The 19,348-nt window shown below is 51.4% G+C and overlaps 1 protein-coding gene across 1 annotated transcript in view; it reads right to left on the minus strand.

Annotated features, from left to right (window-relative positions):
• The window catches only part of LOC129670187 (kinesin-like protein KIF19), a 48,650-nt gene extending 29,459 nt beyond the window's left edge, over positions 1–19,191 (minus strand). Inside the window, exons 1-7 of the mRNA XM_055598661.1 lie at positions 19,105–19,191; positions 18,375–18,455; positions 9,258–9,368; positions 6,087–6,174; positions 4,482–4,618; positions 3,250–3,375; positions 167–361 (exon numbers count right to left, since the gene is read on the minus strand). Of these exons, the coding sequence (XP_055454636.1) occupies positions 167–361; positions 3,250–3,375; positions 4,482–4,618; positions 6,087–6,174; positions 9,258–9,368; positions 18,375–18,455; positions 19,105–19,191 (825 nt within the window). The remainder of the gene's footprint in view (positions 1–166; positions 362–3,249; positions 3,376–4,481; positions 4,619–6,086; positions 6,175–9,257; positions 9,369–18,374; positions 18,456–19,104) is intronic.
• Between the last annotated feature and the right edge of the window lie 157 nt (positions 19,192–19,348).

A 19,348-nucleotide genomic window follows, 5' to 3' on the forward strand; every position in this document is an offset into this window, starting at 1 on the left:
TGTGTGTGTGTGTGTGTGTGTGTGTGTGTGTGTGTGTGTGTGTGTGTGGCAGAGCCGCTCTGGGTGCTGAAGCACAGGGCAGGCAAAGCCCTGCTCTGACTGAGGATGACAGACTCCATGTGAAGGATAATAATGACATCTGAACGTGGGCTGCAGGGGGCCGCACCTGCGCCGCGCGCTCCGAGCCTGCCAGGTCCACCATGAAGAGCCTCCCGAGGCGCACTGCCTCTGCCAGGTCGCCACCTCGGCTTCTCTGGTGCACAGTGACCTGCAGGACTGCGTGGGAGCGGGATGAAGTCTTGTTGGTGGCCGTGGGCTCCTGTGTGCGCTGCCGGTTGCCTTTGGTGAGTAGCTGCATGATCTGAGGACAGAGGGAGAGGAAGGTAAGTCACAGACTGAAGTAGCCACACATTCATTCCATCAAGACTCAAGGAAAGGGGGAAGGGTGGCTCATGGCATGAAGGATGGTTAGTTAAATCAGCTCGTGGGGTTGAGGTTCTTGATGTGCACCCCATCTGCCCTTCCTCTACCTATGACAGACATCACTAATGGATTGACCCGACTCTCTTTGGTTTCTCTGTATAGCCTTGGCTGTCCTGGACTCACTCTGTAGAGCAGGCTGGCCTCGAACTCACAGCAATCCCCCTGCTTCTGCCTCCCTGAGTGCTGGGATTAAGGAATGTCCCGCCACACCTGGCGCTCTCTCTCTCTCTCTCTCTGTCTCTTTTGAGACAGGGTTTCTCTGAATAGCCCTAGCTGTCCTGGAACTCAATTTGTAGACCAAGCTGGGCTCAAACTTACAGAGATCCGCCTACCTCTGCCTCCTGAGTGCTGGAATTTAAGGTGTGTGCCACCACCACCTGGCTCTCTCTCTCTCTGTAAGACAAAATCTTACTGTGGTGGGCAGTCTTATGTCAACTGACACAGCTAGACTTATCTGAAAGGAGAAAACCTCAACTAAGAAAATGCCTATAAGATCCAGCTGTAAAGCGTTTTCTTAAATTAGTGATTGATGGGGGAGGGCTTAGCTCATTGTGGGGGGTGCAAGCCCTCGGCCTGTGGTCCTGGGTTCTATAAGAAAGCAGGTTGAGCAAGGCATGAGGAGCAAACCAGTAAGCAGCGCCCCTCCGTGGCCTCTGCATCAGCTCCTGCCTCCAGGCTCCTGTCCTGCTAGAGCTCCTGTCCTGACTCCCTCCAGTGACGAACAGCAATAAGGAAGCACAGGCAAAATAAACCCTTTCCTCTCCAGCTTGTCCTTCGATGGTGGTGTCTCATTGCAGCAATCGAAACCCTAAGACACGTCATCCAGGCTAACTCAGACTCACTGTGTAACCAGGGATGGCATCGAATTCCTGATCCTCCTGCCTCCAACTCCCGAACGCTGAGATTGCAAATGTGTGCCACCGTGTCAGTTCCTGCAGTGCTGGGGACAGACCCCACGGACCCCACGGACCCCACGGACCCCACGCTAGGCAAGCGCTCCATCGACTGAGCTACATCCACCACCCGCCCAACTCACCCCTTCTCCACAGAGCCTCCCAGAGCAGCGCCTAACCCTCCTCAGGTCACACTCCGGGCAGCCGCAGACCTGCCGGGGCTGGCCGTGGACATGAACCCCCGCCAGGCAAGCGGCTACAAGCAGCAAGGCTCTGTGGAGTGCCTGCTATGTAGGGACCTGGGCTAGGACTGTGCAGTGTGGACGGCACAGTAGTGGGAGAGGCTGAGGTGCTCACCATGGGAGCTCTTATCCGTCATCCTAACATTTGAGGGGCTGAGGCAGGAGGACTGCTCTAAGTGTAAGCTCAGCCTGAGCTACATAGTGGATTCCGGGCTGGTGTAGGCTACACTACGAAATCTTGTCTCAAAAACACAGTCTAAGGCTAGAGAGACAGCTCAGCTGATAAAAAGTTCACGGCACCATCTGAGTTTGGATCCCCACAATCCATGCCCTCCCCCCCCCAAAAAAAAAAGCTGAATGCAGAGGCACGTGTTTGTGACCCCAGTGCTGGGAGAGAGACAGTAGGATGAATGGGCCTGGCTGGCCAGTCAGCCTACTATTTGGTAAGTCTAGACCGAGAAGAGACCCTGTTTAAGTCAACAAACCAAACAAGGTAGGGGCTGGAGAGGAGGCTCAGTGGTTAAGAGCACTGGCTGCCCTTCCAGAGGACCTGGGTTCAATTCCCAGCACCCACATGGCAGCTCACAAGTGTCTGTATGTAAGCCCAGTTCCAGGGGATCCGACACCCTCTTCTGGCCTCTGTAGGTCATACACATGGACACACGTACAGGCGAGTAAAACAGCCATACACTAAAATAAAAATCTTTTTTTAAGAAGTTGTCCTATGATCTCCACATGCGTGTGCAGGGGCATGCATGTGTGCACACACATGCACTTACACACACACACACACACACACACACACACACTAAGTATTTAAAAAGAGAGAAAGCTGGGCATAGTGGTGCACACCTTAAATCCCAGCATTTGAGAGACACAAGCATATCTCTGTGACTTTAAAACCATCCTGACCTACAAATTGATTTCTAGGCCAGCCAAGGCTACACAGCATGACTCTGTCTTCAAAGAGAGAGAGAGGGCTGGCCGGTAGCAGCACACGCCCTTAATCCCAGCGCTTGGGAGGCAGAGGCAGGTGGATCTCTGAGTTCAAGCCTAGACTGGTCTACAGAGCGATTTCCAGGACAGCCAGAGCTGCACAGAGAAACCCTGTCTGAAAACCACAAAAAGGGGGTGGGGGGTTGGATGAGATGTGGTGGCAAACTCCATTAATCCCTGGGAGGCAGAAGCAAGTGGGCTTTTGTGAGTTCGAGGCCAGCCTGGTCTAATAGCAAATTCCAAGCCAGCCAGGACTACACAGGGGGCTCCTGTCTCAAGAGAGAGAAACAGGGGGAGGGAAGAGAAGGGAAGCAAGAGGAAGCAGATGGCAGGCAGCTGCCCTTATAAAGGAGCAGCCATCCAGTCAGCCTGTGGATCGAGAGCCACGCCAGCTCAGGGCTCCGCCCACCTGGTGGACTGTGCTGAGAAGGGCCTGGGTCTGCACCTGGAGACTGAGAGCAGCATATAGGATCGATAGGTAATGTCTGCCCTCAGCAGTGGCAGGAGGCCTAGCGGACCGCAGAGATCTCAGACCAAGTCCAGAGGCTGGGAAACAGCTCGGCTTGGACCTGCCTGCCGGTCTCTGCTCAGGGAGGTTGAGCAAAGGACTCTGTGGGCTGGGCTGTGACCCTCACCTCTTGAGCGTTGGAGGTGGATACTTCCGTGATGCCTGCAATCTGGATGCTGCCTCTAGAATCTTCTCTCAGCTCCAGAAACCCAGAGGACGGATTCAGGAGGTCGCGGATGACTTCATTATAAATCTGGAGCAGAACAGAAAGGCTAAGACGAAGCAGCGAAGAATGGTAAAGAAGGGGCTAGAGAGATGGCTGAGGGTTAAGACAGAATCCACAGCCGTGATCCCAGCACTCAGGGAAGCAGGGGCAGACAGGTCTCTGTGAGTTCAAGGCCAGCCTGGTCTACAAATCGAGTCCAGGACAGCCAGGGAAACCCTGTCTCAATTTTTTTTTCTTTTTTCTTTTTTTTTTTTGAGACAGGGTTTCTCTCTGTAGCTCTGGCTGTCCTGGAACTTGCCTTCGACCAGGCTACCTTCGAACTCAAAGGTCTGCCTGCCTCTGCCTCCCGAGTGCTGGTACTAAAGGCATGCTCCACCACTACCCAGCCACCTAAATAATTTTTTATTATTTTATTAAATTTTTTATTACTTTATTAAAGTAATAATTATTTTATTACCGTAGGTGTTTTGCCAGCATCCGTGTGTGTATCTCATTTGCATGACTTACCCTTGGGGGTGAGAAGAGGATTGGGGATCCCCTAGGACTGGAGTTACAAATGGCTGTGAGCCACCATGTGGATGTTGGGAATTGTGCCCGGGCCCTTTGAAAAGGCAGCTGCTGCTCCTAACTGCTGAGCTATCTCTTTAGCCCCTTAAAAAAAAAATTTTTTTTTTTGAGACAGGGTTTCTCTGTGTAGCCTTGGCTGTTCTAGACTTGCTTTGTAAAGCAGGTTGGCTTCAAACTCACAGAGATCCACCTGCCTCTGCCTCCTTGAGTGCTGGGATTACAGGTGTGTGCCAGCACACCCGGCTCCCTAATATTTTTTTAAAGAACCAGTTAGGGGTTGGAGAGATGGCCCAGTTTTGGGGCACTGACTGCTCTTCCAGGGGACCCATGTTCAAATTCCAGCACCCACATGGCGGCTAACTACCATTTGTAACTCCAAGATCTGACACTCTCATATAGACATACATGCAGGCAAAACACCAATGCACACAAAATGACGGTAAATAAACAAACAGTTGGAAGGCTGAGCCGCTGGAGAGCTCACACCCTGAGGATGATTTTGACACGGGCAGTCGGTGTTGTACCCATTCTGCAGTTGATCAGCTGAGGCAGAAGAGCTGGCTCACCTCCAGGTAAGACATAGATACACTATACTGCATGTTGTCCTGGGTCTCCTGGATGGCCTGGAAGAGGTCAGTGAGGGTCTGCAGGTAGATGCCAGGCTCCGCGTCCATGCCCAGCATGGTGTGGGTCTTCCCTGCCCCTGTGGGAGGAGTCGGGAGGGTGCGACTCAAAGGAGCTGGGCAAGAAAAAGCCCGCACACTGCATGGCTCCAAGGGGCGTTCTCCATAGGGGGACCTCACTGTCCCTTCCCCATTTGCCCCCAAGAAGGAGGGCATTCCTGACAGGTAAATGTCCCATCTCCACAGACAGGATTCCAGTCCTCACCCAAGGAGGGAACTGGCTTTGCTCTGCAGACTGCTTACTTCTTGCAGGCAAGCTTACTTCTTGGCTCTGTTCTTGTCCCCAGCCCCTTTCCCCTTCCTTTTCTTATTTGAGACAAGGTCTCATTACATAGCCCAGGCAGGCCTGGGGCTTGTAAGCTTCCTGCCTTAGTCTCTCAAGGAACTAGGAGGGCAAGCCTGTGACACCTGTTTGCAAACACTGATTGAGCTTTCCTTGTAACCTCAGAGAAGAGGTCTGTGGTCCTGGGGGGGGGGGGGATACACAGGCAAGGGCTGAATGCTAGCATCAGCCTGGAATCTCCCCTGACGGCTGTGTTCTGGGGCCACCATGGACTCTATTCTGTGAGGAGGGATCATTCTCACCTTCTAGCGCTGCCAATGACAAAGCGCAGTAAATAGGTCCCTGGTGCCTGTAAGGAGGCTGGGGATGTAGCTCAGGACTAGAGGGCTAGCCTAGAATGCATGAGGCCCCGGGTTCGATCCCCAGTACTACTAAAAACATGTAAATATATAACTATGTGTGTGCCTCTGCGTATGTGTCCGTGCGTGTGGGTTGGGGATGTGAATGAGTTGGTAGAGTACTCACCTAGCCTACACAGGGCCATGGGTTCCATCTCCAGCATGGCGTAAGCTACGTACGGTGACACGTGACACATGTTACTCCCGGCACTTGGGAGATAGAGGCAGGAGGATTGGGAGTTCAAGATCATCCTTGACTCCATAGTGAGTTTAAGGCAAGCCTGGGCTACCTGAAACCTTATCTCTAAAAAGCGTACAGGGGACTGTTACAGAAGTTTTGGTTTCTTTAAAAACTCCATGGTTAGGTAAATATGTTTTCGTTTCAATCAAGGGTGGGATTTTAGTTTGGGCTTTAGTTTGTCCACGGCTGAGGACCGACCGTCTCGTGCGGTGCATGGTCTTTGGCAGCTGGTAAAGAAAGGCCTGCCGCGTGAAGACCGGAGACGGACAGACGGAGAGAGGGGCTTTGGGGTGCAGCAGCTTGGAGGAGATTCCTGGCTGCATTTGCTGTGGACAGAGATTGGCATAACCCCAAAAAAGAACCCACTGAGCCTAAACAGCAGAGAGAAGTAAAGGGGTCTACACCCTCCTCCCCACTAACCTCTCTTACTTAGGGTTGTGGGGTTGGAAGGGAGAGGCTTTAAGGAATAAAGCCCCAAATAAAATAGTTTTAGCAAAACAGCACTACAGGGGACCTCTGCTGGCACCCAGCCTGTATCCTCCCAGAGACAAGGCCCCACCCAGTACCTGAAGGGCCATAGGCAAAAACTGTCGTGTTGTATCCAGAGATGACACCCTCCACTAAATGCTGGATGGTGGCATGGTACACAGCTTCCTGCAGACAGACAGGACAGTCAGGGGACGGCCCAGCCTGAGTGGGGAGACACATTGCTTAGAAAAGACAGGGACCAGCCCTCAGGAGGCAGAGGCAGTCAGATCTCTGTGTTTGAGGCCAACCTGAGCTACATACTGAGTTCCAGGACAGCCAGGGCTATAGAGTGAGAATACATCTCATAATCAAACAAACAAACAAACAAGATTTGGGGGACACCCCCCCCCGAGACCTGACACCTGCTAGGAACTAGTCATTCCTGAGGCTTCTGCAAGAATGGAAAGATTGATGGAGAGGTTAAGAACACTGGCCATTTTCCCAGAGGTCCTGAGTTCAATTCCCAGCAACCACAGGATGGCTCGTAACCTTCTATAATGAGATCCGGTGCCCTCTTCTGGCCTGCAGGCATACATACAGCCAGATTTCGCTCCTCTTTGTTTTGTTTTGTTTTTTTAAGATTTTTGTTTTTTGTTTTTCGAGACAGGGTTTCTCTGTGTATCCCTCGCTCTCCCTGGAACTCACTCTGTAGATCAGGCTAGTCTTGAAGTCAGAGATCCACCTGCCTCTGCTTCCTGAGTGCTGGAATTAAAGGCTTGTACTACCCCACCACAAATTTTCCAAGTTGTTCATCTTTTTTTTTTTGTCTTAATTTTAGATAGAGTTTTTTGTGTAGCCCTGGCTGTACTGGAACATACTCTGTAGACCAGGCTGGCCTAGAACCCAGAGATCTATGTGTAAGAGAGTTTGCCCGCATATATATGTATGTACTATGTGCATGCCCGGTAGCCCCAGAGGTTAGAAGAACCTGTCAGGTTTCCTGGAACTGGAGTTACAGACAGTTGTGAGCCACCATGTAGGTGCGGAGTATTGAACTCGGGTCCTTTGTAAGAGCATCCGGTGCTCTTAACCATTGGGCTACCTCCCCTGCGCCTCACTTTTTTCTCCTTTCCCCCAACAGGGTCTCATTACGTAGCCCAGGCTGGCTTTGCATCCACTATGCAGACAGGGTGTCACAAACTCACTTTGCATCCCAGAATGCCCTTAGCACCCCACGTGCTGATTACAGGTGTGCCATTACAGCTGTGCCCTGCCCTGCCCAGAAGCCCGCCTGCTTCCAAGAAGCTCCCCGACAGTGTGGACTAGCTCCTGGCTGCTGCAGGACATGCCACTCCAGCACCAAGTGGCTGCACTGTCATTGTCCATGGCTCTGTGACACGGTCCATCAGTCTCCTTTGACACCACCACTGTCACCCTCAGTTCGGGACTAAGCCATCATTGTAAAGCAGAGCGGCTTCCCAGCTACTCTCTGAGCAGAGGTCAGGATGGCATTCCTCAGAGACCTGGTCACTGACAGTCATCAAGCTGCTTCATGCTGAGGGCTACATTCGAGGTCCTGCGTCCCTTGCAAGCCTCCCAGAAACCTTACAAAATGCTCAGAAATGCTTTCTCCTCCTAGCTGGATGAGGAGACACACACCCATGATCCAGCCATCAGGAGGTAGAAGGCAGGAAGATAAGGAGTTCAAGGTCATCCTCAGCCACATAGCAAGTTGTAGCTAGCCAGGACTACATGGGACCCTCTTCACACACACACACAGACACACACACACACACACACACACACCTTCCTTATTCTACATGTGAGGCATTTGATTTGTCTGAGGTCACACCACACACAGAAGAGCTCAAATTCAGATCTAGTCCGAAGTCACAAAGAGGCGGGTGGGATCTGGTGGCTTTCAGTCCAGCGTGGGGAAGCCGTGATGAGCCTTGGCTCCCTCGGGGTGCTTAGGTTGCTGTGGTTCTGTTCTTACAGAGGGTGGGAGTGATAAGAGCGAAGATACTGGTGCCTGGCCCGAACCTCCAGCACTGGACCTTGCTGTGTGACCTCCTGGACGCTCCGGGTCTGTGAGATGCTATAGGCTCCTCTGGCCAGACCCCGGCCTTCCTCTGTGACAGCTCTCAACCTACATGTCCCTCCTTGGAGAGGGCCTCGCTGGCCATCACATGTTATAACGAGCAGGACACACGTGCTCAGGTTCCCCTTGACCTTCACTGGTGTAGGAAGGGCCCCTGTGTCCTTATATTATGTGCAAGAGAGAAGACCCCAGAGCGGGACCTGGTGACCCGTGTCCACAGGAGGAATTGCATACCCTTGATCCCTGGCATGGGTTTTCCTCCCCATAACCGCTTGGCTCATCAGGGAGAGCCCAGGGAGGACAGAGGACAGACAGCCTGGTACCTAGGCCCCGGGTGCTATGTTGGGGTGATATTTTCAGGCACAGTTCAATGATTATCCTTGTGTTATTCAGATGCTGATTTCTGTACCCAGAGGGCTGAGTACAGGCCAGACTTTGGCATTGTCATTTTTATGAAACATCTCTCGTCTCTGTATTGTAAACATTGTTCACCCTCACCTTCTGATTGGCTTTAATAAATATCCAGAAAAGGAGCAGGACCTCATCTATTAGTGGACTTGGAGAGGGGCATGGGAAGAGATGATGAAGGGAAGGTGGGGTTGGGAGGGAATGGGGGAGGGGGCTAGGATACAAAGTGAATAAACTGGAATTAATTTAAAAAATAAAATTAAAATTAAAAATAAAAATCCAATGGACAAAAAGTGGTTAAGAGCCCTGGCTGTTCTTCCAGAGGACTCAGGTGCAATTCCCAGCACCCACATGGCAGCTCACAACTGTCTGTAACTCCAGTTCCAGAGGATCTGATATCCTCACACCAATAAACCAATAAACATAATTTTAAAAAAAACCAATAGGCAATACCCTGAGACAGGATTAGGAAGCAGGACTTCAGGACAGAGTGGGGAGGGTGTCCCCAGTGGGGAGCAGAGAAAGAGGAGAGGTCACCAGCCAGATGGATGAAGGAGCAGGTGCTGGGATGAGATTAGAAACCACAGGTGAGGGCCCCGTGTGGCTGGGACATAGGCCGACCTTTAACCCCAGAATCTGCCCAGCTTAGTGCCATAAACTAATGACTCTGAGAAGTCTGCGAGTCACTCAGGAGCTGGGGCCGCACAGGAAGTCCTTGCTGATACAGCGTCTGAGCAGAGGCGTGGGGGGAGGGGTGTACCTGAGAGGCGTGCTGGTCGAACACGGTGTCAAATATGAAGGTGCGCTCCCGGGAGCGGTGTGCACGCAGGGTGTCCTCCGGATCTTCGCCCGGGTCCATGAGCACCACCACCTGGATGCAGCAGGACAGGGAGGGGAGGGGAGGGCCAGTCAGACCCTGGCAAGCATCCAGACCTGTGGCCACATCCAGAAGCAAGGCCCAGGGCCAGAGATGGCTGTAAGCTTACGTTCTTTTCCTTCCCTCTCTCCCTCCCTCCTCCTCCTCCCTCTCCAACACCCTTCCCTTCTCTCTCTGTGTGTGGAAGGCATATGAAAGGCGAAGGTCAGAATGTCTTTTTTTTTTGGAGCCCTGGCTGTCCTGGAACTTGCTCTGTAGACCAGGCTGGCCTCAAACTCACAGAGAGAGCTGCTTGCCTCTGCCTCCCGAGGACTGGTATTAAAGATGTATATGGTGGCACATGCCTGTAATCCCAGCACCCAGGAGGCAGAGGCAGGCAGATCTCTGAGTTCGAGGCCAGTCTGGTCTACAGAGTGAGTTCCAGGACAGCCGGGCTACACAGAGAAACCCTGCCTCAGAACCCTGCCCCCAATAAAGATGTGTACCATCACTGCTGGCCTCAGGATGTCTTTTTGAGGCAGGGACTCTCATTGAGCCTGGAGCTCACCGTTTCAGCTAGACCTGTTGGCCAGAGAGCTCCTGGGGCCCTCCTGTGTCTGTTCTCTCAGCTCACGCAGCTGCAGCTGGCTTTTGTGTGGGTTCTGGGGATCCGAACTCAGGTCCTTAGTCTTGCACAGTGAGCACCTTACCCTGCCTTACTCACTAGGGACAGTGTCTCCTGCTGTCACCACCCAAGGCATGACCCTACACCGCCCCTCAGACTGTGAGCTCCACAGTCACATAAATGGCCCCAGACAACCGCAAGCCTGCCATGCTTCACCAACCTCACCCAACAGGCCAGACCACCAGCCCCCCACCCCCGGCCCCATAGAGACAAGACCCTCTTAAGAACTCATGTCATCAGAGAAGGCCAGAGGCGGTAGAAACTGTAGAGCGCTGGGCTGGCCCCTGCACAGCTGCTCTCCCCTTGCAGGACCAGAAAGGTAAAGGGACTGTCCTAAAGCCTCCACCCACGTGCTCCATTCCTCTAAGAGCCTGGCAGTCCCCGGGGACCCTCAGTCCCCATGGACATTATTATCAAGCAAGCCTGTTAAGATCTTGGAGGCAAAGGGATTAAAGGAGTCTGCCCCGGGGACAATGGGGGAAGAGGAGGGGGAATGGGGAAATGGGTAGAGACCAGCGCAGTCTGGCCGGTGGAGACACGGCCTAACACCAGGGAGGAACAGAGTTGGTGGAGGCAGAGCTGGGTGGTTCTCAGGGTCTTGTCACGTGGCCACCACTTGCCCCTCCTGTGTCCTTAGCTTTGGAAACCACAGTCCTGGGAGGCCAGGCTCTGCCAGGGCTTTTCCTGGCTTCTGGCCAGCACTTGCAAGGTTACATAAGCTGACTTTCTTTGCTCTCTCTCCTCCTGGGGATGAATGGTGACCCCAGGTCAGCCCACCCACTGTGGGCCGGGCCAGGGCTGCAGGAGGACTAGGAAGGGTCTACAACCAGGGTCATCTGAACAACAGGGCATGCCAGGGGACTGTGGGATTGTGAGTTGCAGACATGGGCTCTGGAACCCTGGCTCTATGCTCTCTCTCAGGCCTCACCCAGTCTTCATATCTGTGAAGTGGCAGTGACCGCAGAGCCTGCTCACTAAAGACTGTCCAGCCTTAGGGCTGATAAGAAAACATACAAGTATCTGATGCACGCCTGTAATCTCAGCACTCAGGGAGGCAGAGGCAGGTGGATCTCTCCAAGTTTGAGGCCAGCCTGGTCTACAGAGCAAGCTCCACAACAGCCAGGGCTACACAGAGAAACCCTGTCTCAAAAAAAGAAAGAAAAAGAAAAAGAAAGAAAAAGAAAAAGAAAAAGAAAGAGAGAGAGAGAGAGAGAGAGAGAGAGAGAGAGAGAGAGAAAGAAAGAAAGAAAGAAAGAAAGAAAGAAAGAAAGAAAGAAAGAAAGAAAGAAAAAGAAAAAGAAAGAGAGAGAGAAAGAATTGGGTCTTGAATCAGAAATAGATAAAATTTAAGAATTTTTATTTTCTGTATTTCTTCAGTGTGTACATTTGTGCAAGGGCAGGAATGTGCATGCCATGGTGGGGACAGCTCTCGGGAGTTGGTTCCCTTGCTGCTACCTTGTGGAGGCTGGGGAATCGAACTCAGATCGTCAGGCTTGCACACAAGCCCCTTTCCCCACAGAGCTATCCTGTTGTTATAATGAGCATCCTTATTTGCAGATGATATGATTCTATATAAAAGAGACCCTAACTACCCCAGGAAAGAATCTCAGCATGGATAGACACTTTCAGGAGACAAAGTGACAGGAGACAAAGTTAACGAACAATCAGTAGCTGGGCCAGTGAGGTGGCTCAACAGGTAAACGTGCTTGCCATGCAAATTTGATGGCCTGAGTTCCACCTCCAGGACCCATGGGTGGTAGTTTGAATGGAATGTCGTGCATAGGCTCAGAAATTGGAATGCATGGTCCCAAGCTGGCGTTGCTGTTTGGTAAAGATTAGGAGGCGTGGCCTTGCTGAAGGAAGTGTGCCACTGGGGGCTGGCTTTGAGGTTTCAAAGCCGTATGCCGCCATTGCCAGTGAACTCTCTCTGCTTCCTGTTTGCAGTTCAAGATAGGAGCTCTCGGCTTCCCGCTCCAGTTGCCATGCCTCTACTCCATCATCACGGACTCTGTCCTGGCTACCTTCCTGTCATCCAAGAGGAGGGAACCTCAGTGGAGAAAATGCCTCCGTAAGATTGGACTGCAGCCAAGCCTGTAGGGTATTTTCCTAGTTAGTGATGGAGTGAGGAGGGCCCAGCCCGTTGTGGGTAGTGCCATGCCCCAGGTTAGTGGTCCTGGGTGCTGTAAAAAGCAGAAAACCAGCAGCACCGTCCATGGCCTCTGCATCAGCTCCTGCCTCCAGGGTCCTGGCCTTTGTCAGTTCCTGCCCTGACTTCATTTAATGATGAACACGGATGTGGGAGTGTGAGCAAAATAAACCCTTTGCACCCCAACTTGCTTTGGGTCATGTTGTTTTGTCACAACAACAGTAACCCTGACTCACACAGGCTCTTATCCCTCTGGAACCATAAGCCTAAAAACTCTTCTGTAGGTTGCCTTGGTCAAGGGGAAAGGAGAGAACTGACTCCACAAAGGTGTCCATGTCTCTGCCATGCTGTGTATGCCCACATACATCACACACACACATACACACACACCACCACCACCAACAACAACAAGAATAACAATAATAAATAAGTAGCTGTTGTATATCCCAGTGTTTCTCAACCCGTGAGTCATGACCCCTGTAGGTTGAATGAACTTTTCATAGGTATTGGGGTCGCCTAAGACCATCTGCATATCAGATATTTGCCTTATGATTCACAACAGTAGCAAAATTTTAGTTATAAAGTAGCAACAATATTTTTTAATTGCTGGAGGTCTCCACAACATGAGGAACTGTATTAAAGGGTCGTAGCATTAGGAAGGTTGAGAGGTGCTTTTATGTATCAATAACACATCTGTAAGGAAGAAGTCAGACAAATGCAAACGTGCCCACTCATAACAGCTTCAGGGGCAAAAAAAAAGAAAAAGATGCTTTGGAATAAAGCTAACTGAGGAGGAGGATAGTTTCTGTAACAAGAACTTTGAAATACTTGAGAGGCACTGGAAGATGGGAGCTCTCCATGCCCAAAGACAACTCAACCTAGACTGTGGAAACGGCCCTCTTACCGAAAACCGTCTACGGATTTAATGCAATCCCCATCAAACGTGTCTTCACCAAGAGAGAACAATCTGAAAATCCATTTGGAAGTAAAGGACCTTGGCTAAGCAAAGCCACCCAAGCTCAAAGAGCGCCACTGCAAGATGAGCACATATGACAGAGGCAGCATGGGACAATGCGTGGTCCCGGCACCCAGACACAGAGGGCCGGGATGGATAAGCCCCACCTATAAGCCAGGAAGTTAACCCTAACCCTCAATCACCTGATTTTTTTTTTCTGACAAGGTTTCCAGGCTGGCTGTCCTGGAACTTGCTCTGTAGACCAGGCTGGCCTCGAACTCAGAGACCCAGCGGTCTCCTTCTCCTGGGTGCTGGGATTAAAGGTGTGCCACCACCACTAGTCATCTGATGTTTCTTAAAGATAGAGAAAAGATGCCCTGTGGCTGGGGAGATGTCTTGGCCATTAAGAGCACTTCTTGCTCTTGCAAAGGACCTGAGTTTGGTCCCCATCACCCAGGTTGGGTAGTTCGTAACCACTGTGCTTCCAGTTCCAGGGGATTCAGTGCCATCTTATGGCCTCTACGGGCACCTGACATGAATGTGGTGCATAGACATCCATGCAATCAAAATATCCATCCTCGTTTTTTAAGACGTGCTCAACACCCTCAACCATGGTAGAAATGCAAATCAAAACTTTGAGACCCCATCTCACCCCTGTCTAAACGGCGGTCATCGACAAATGCTAACGGTCTATTCACTGCTGGCAGGAATGCAAACTGGTTGGGCCATTCTGGAAACCAATGTGGAGGTTTCTCAAGAAGCTAATAATATGCCAGCATGGAAGCACTCAGCTTCAATCCTAGCACTCGGGAGGCAGAGAGGCCTATGGTTCTCTGAGTTCAAGTCCAGCCAGAGCTACATAGTGAGACCCTGTCTAAAAAAATAAAAAGTAAACAAACAACCCAAGAAGAAGAAAAAGAAGAAGAACTAGCAGCTAAAAATATATCTTCCATGTGATCCAAATACACCACGCCTAGGTATGTATCCAAACAAAGTACTGTGCATTCCACCACAGGGCACTGGTTCATCCGCGTTCATTGCTGCTCTGTTCTCAACAGCCAGAAAACAGAACTAGCCAGACGTCCATCACCTGATAATGGGAAATTAAAGTGTGACGCATATGCACAACGGAAATATACACAGCCGTAAAGAAAAATGAAATTACAAAATTTGCCAGTAAAAGCCGGGTGTGTTGGCACATACCTTTGATCCCAGCACTCTGGGAGGCAAAGGCAGGCAGATCTCTGTGGGTTTGAGGCCAGCCTGGTATATAAAGTGAGTCCAGGACAGCCAAGGCTACACAGAGAAACCCTGTCTCAAAAAAAGAAATTCTGATAAATAAATGAAACTAGAAAATATATGAAATATAGTATATGAATATATATGAAAAAATATATAGTTACCAGGCCCAGACAGGCAAATCCACATGTTTTCTCCCATGTGTAGATTTTAGCTTCTAACTTTTTATAAACAAGTTCTATGTGGTCACAAGAGGAGGTAGACACTGGGGCACTAAAGGGGACCACAAGAAAAGAAAATTACTTTTGGCATTATCTTATGATTAAATTATCCCATGATTAAACCTCAGTAAATGTTATCTATGCCTTATTTAAACCCCAAGAAAAGGCCATGGTTGTTTGGATCAGCACCTGGCCAGTTAGGACAAATCTTAAATTCCTGAGCAGGCTGTAGTGAATTCCTGTTTAAATTCCCTTTTGAATGAATGTCCTCTTTTGGTCAGTGATGTTATTCAGAGTGTCCGGTTGGGAGCTATCTCTACACATCTAGCCATTTCCATTGAGCTTCGTTCTTATTTCGATACCCTTGAGTTCTAAAAACGATGTGTGAGGAGCCGGGGAGCTGGCTCAGTGGTGGGGACTGCTCGCTGCTCCTGCAGGGTGGGTTCCCAGCACCCACACTGGGGCTCACAACAGGGTGGCAGGATGTGTGGGGAGCAACTGAAGTCCTGAGCGAATGTATGTTGTTGACATGGGCAGAGCCATGCCAAGGACCCCAACGTACCAGCCCCGTGGGAGCGGCAAAGCCTTCTCTGAGCAAGGCTTACAGAGGCTTCGGAGCTGTCCTCTGGCCCACGTGGGAAAGCTGACTGTGCAGACAACACCCATCACAGATTTCTCCCCTGGATGCTTAAGGCCTGAGGACTGCTTCCTCCAGAGACCGTTCCTCCTGCCCCCTCGTTTATTAGTGTGCAACAGCCCTACCCCCCTGTTCAAATGTCCCAGACAAACACACTGGGCTCCTGGGAGTCCCCCTTAAGCTTCTGCATCCAAGAGCTTTCTGTGTTTGTCTATTCTACATCCCCTCAATGTCCCAGGCAGGTCAATGCCTGAAGCATGCTAGGCATGACAAGAATGGTTTTTGTTGATTTTTCTGTGTAGCCCTGGATGCCCTGGAGCTCACTCTGTGGACCAGGCTGGCCTGGAACTCACAGAAATCCTTCTGCCTCTGTCTCCTGGGTGAGATTAATGGCATGAGCCACCACCACCTGGCTTCTTCCTTTCTTTCAGTGTGGCAGAGTATAGTGTATGAGCACACAGAAAGAGCTCAGGTGTCCCGCTCTGTCACTCTGCCTTTTATTCCCTTGAGACAGGGTCTCTCACTAAATCTGGAGCTAGGCAGGCTACCAGCCAAGCCCCACTAACCCTCCTGTCTCCTTCCCTACAGTACTAGGGTGACAGATATGGGGATACAGTCATGCCCAGCTTTGTCTTGTTTTTTTGAGATAGGGTTTTTCTGTGTAGCCTTGGCTGTCCTGGACTTGCTTTGGAGGCCTGGCTGACTTTGAACTCACAGAGATCTGCGTGCCTCTGCCTCCCCGAGTGCTGGAATGAGAGGCTTTTTACTTGTATCCAGCTTTTTACATGGGTGCTGGGTATTTGAACCGAGACCCTCTGAGCTATCTCCCTAACCCTAGTCTTTTGTTTAAGTTTAAGAAAGGGTCTCGCTATGCAGCCCAGGCTGACCTTGAATTCATGATCCTCCTGCCTTGATCAGCCAATGACAGAATTACAGGCATGACCCACTACACCTGAATGAGACTGTTTTTTGTTTTAAAGAGGCACATGATGGGGCTAGAGAGGTAGCTCAGAGGTTAAGAACCCTGGCTGTTCTTCCAAAGGTTCTGAGTTCAATTCCCAAGCAACCACAGCCATCAATAGTGAGATCTGGTGCCCTCTTCTGGTTCGCAGGCATACATGCAGGCAGAATGGTGTATAAATAATGAATAAATCTTTAAAGGGGAGGGGCACATGATGGGATGTTTTGGTGGGGTTTTGGTGGGGAGGGGCCTTGTGTCCTCAACTGACTGTAAATGCTCCAGAAAAATGGAGTCAGAGCCCAGGGGAGAGGGCAGAGTGAGGCAAATATATGAGCTTAAGGGAACACTGGGTTCTTAGCATTTCTGCAATCCTCCACTGGTTTGAAGTTATGTCAAAATAATAGTAACTGGGTCTGGTGGTGCACACCTTTAATCCCAACACTCAGGAACCAGAGGCAAGTGGACCTCTGAGGTCTGAGACCAGCCTGATCTACAGAGATGAAGCAGAAGAGGAGAATGAGGAGGAAGTGAATTGAACTTATTACAGCATAGCTGAGCTTCAAAAACACTGAGCATTGAGCCACACGTGGAAGGCCACACACGTGACTACATTGACATGAAATGTCCAGAAACCCGAGTCAAAAGTCGGATGGCGGCTGAGGACTTGGGCGGGGGAGCTCTTCCCCGGGGAGAAAACACTCTGGAACTGGATAGATATGCTGGCTGCAGAGCTGGCAAAGGACTAAACGCTCCCCAGTCCTTTGCTTGAAAAGGGGGGAAGGGAAGGCATGGCAGGAGTTAGAAGAAATGGGAAGGGAGGAAGTGATGTAATTATATCTTAATTTTTAAAAATTTAAAGTGTTCGGGGTGCAGTGGCTCTTGCCTGTAATACCAGCACTCTGGGAGGCAAAGGCAGGCCAATCCCTGTGAGTTGGAGGCCAGCCTGATCTACAGAGTGAGTCCAGGACAGCCAGAGCTACACAGAGAAACCCTGTTTCAAAAAACAAAAAACAAAAACCAAAAGAACAACAATAACAAAAAACAAAACAAAACAAAACGAAAAAGGTGAAAATTTGAGCCAGGTAGTAGTGGTGCACCCCCCGCAGCCCAGCAGGAGAAATTGCAGGCTAGCCTCGGCTACATGGGCAGATAGTGTTTCGCCTTGATTTGTGTGTGCACAGGTGTGCCCGTGTGTGTGCGAGTGCTTCTCGGGGCCAGAAGACACGTGCTGTCTTCCCAGCTGTGCTCCACCTTTTGGTTTGGTGTGGTTTGGTTTTACAACACAGGGTTTCTCTGTGGCCGTCCTGGAACTCACTCTGTAGACCAGACTGGTCTGAACTCCTCCATCCCCTGCCTCCAGAGTGCTGGGATTAAAGGCGTGCAGACACGCCCGGCTCCTCCGCCTTAATTCTTAGAAACACTGCATCCTGAGCCCACAGATCTGGCTAGATCGGTCCACGGACTCCCAAGGAGTCCCAGTCCGCGTCTTCCCGCATGCACAGCCAGCACTGAGCCGTCCCTGCAGCCCTTTGCCTTGATGCTTCGTCTCCATGTATGTAGCCTTTGTGCATGCCTGGTTCCCACAGCAGCTATCTCCCGGTTCTGGAGTTAGAGATGGCTGTGAGCCGCCACACGGGTGCTTCCTCGGGAAGAGCAGCCTGTGCGCTTAACCCCTGAGCTGTTCGTCACACACGCACACATACATGCACACAGGCATGCAAACACACACACACACACACACACACACACACAGGGACCCATTGTGCACTGTTTAACAGTCCATGACCTCATTCACCCCAGCAGCAGCTCTGCCGACGGGACCTTCCCCTGGGTGTTCTGAGTGAGCAGCGTTCAGCAAGGATCTTCTTCTACCCACCTTTTGGGTTGTTGGCTCAAGTGTAAACACTGTGCCTGAGCATCATCTCGTGGAGTACCTCACTAACTTCCCTAGTGACCAACAGGGACATTCTGTCCATCTCACACTCATACACACACATTCACATACTCACACTCACATACGTTCTCACACAGATACAAACAAGCTCACTCCCCCCCCCCCACACACACACAGATAAAGACCCAAATGAAACAGTTGCGTGGACGGAGGCTGTCACCTCAGCACTGCCCCAGAGGTGCTAGCAGGTGCCTCTGGTGGGGGAGTGAGTGTCCAGCCTCACCTGGTCCCCCACTTTGTGGGCAATGACGGTGGCTCCTTCCTCCAGTTCTGCACTGTTGAGTGGGCGGATCCGAATCGCCACCTGTGAACAGGGACCAGGCAGCACCATGACCCTCAGCCAGTTCCCTGTCTTCCCAGTGGGGCCATGCAAGCCTCACCCCCATTCACCTCTCGACTCCACTTGTGTGGAGCTGTGCCTGCCTCCTAGAGATATTCTGAGGAATCGGTGCTGACATCGCTCCGTGGAGCACAGGAGTGTCGAGGTCACGCAGCTGCCTCTTTCAGCTGAACTGACAGGACCCACACCTGTGGCTTCTGGCCCTCTGAGCATTGAGGAGAGGGAGCCTGGGCTCTGCCTGTCCTTCAGTTCCACCAGCCCACGCATAAGGGTATCAGAGATGACATGAGCCCAGTCTTAACCTGTCACAGGTGGCCAGTGGGCGTTCTGCGTGCAGTTCACCCCAAGATCATATGGGCCGAGGGTCCAGGTAGCCTGGAAGAGGCCTGCCCCATGGCCCTGGGCTGTGGGCAGAGGTTCAGAAAGTGGGGTATAAGGAATCTAGAGACGCTGGGTGAGAAGCATGAGAGCATCCCTGGGTCTAAGGAAAGGAACTCGGGAAGAAGTAGGACACCGGTCCCTAAAGGGCCGGTGAGACCTGATCTGTGGGCACGGGGTTTGGGGTTTCTTGGCAGGGCTGGAGTTAGCAGGGGATGTGAGGGAAGGCACTCACCATGAGCTGCTGGTCCTTGGGTTCCACCTCCCTCAGGCCTGGGCTGCCCCGGGCTGGAGAGGGGTCAGTGGTCTGGTGGAAGGGCATGCTGGGAGTCAGAACTAGAGGGCCCCGGGCCAACCCAGCAGAATCGGAGGCTAGGAGACCTTCCCAGCTCAGCCCCGCCCTGCTCCCCAGGCTCACTCTGGTGACATCAGCTAGGTCCCCAGAGGTGGGGCTGGGCTAACATTGAGCTTCATCTACC

The sequence above is a fragment of the Psammomys obesus genome, unplaced genomic scaffold, assembly GCF_907164565.1.
Source record: "Psammomys obesus unplaced genomic scaffold, mPsaObe1.curated_primary_1811, whole genome shotgun sequence".
Lineage (NCBI taxonomy): Eukaryota > Metazoa > Chordata > Mammalia > Rodentia > Muridae > Psammomys > Psammomys obesus.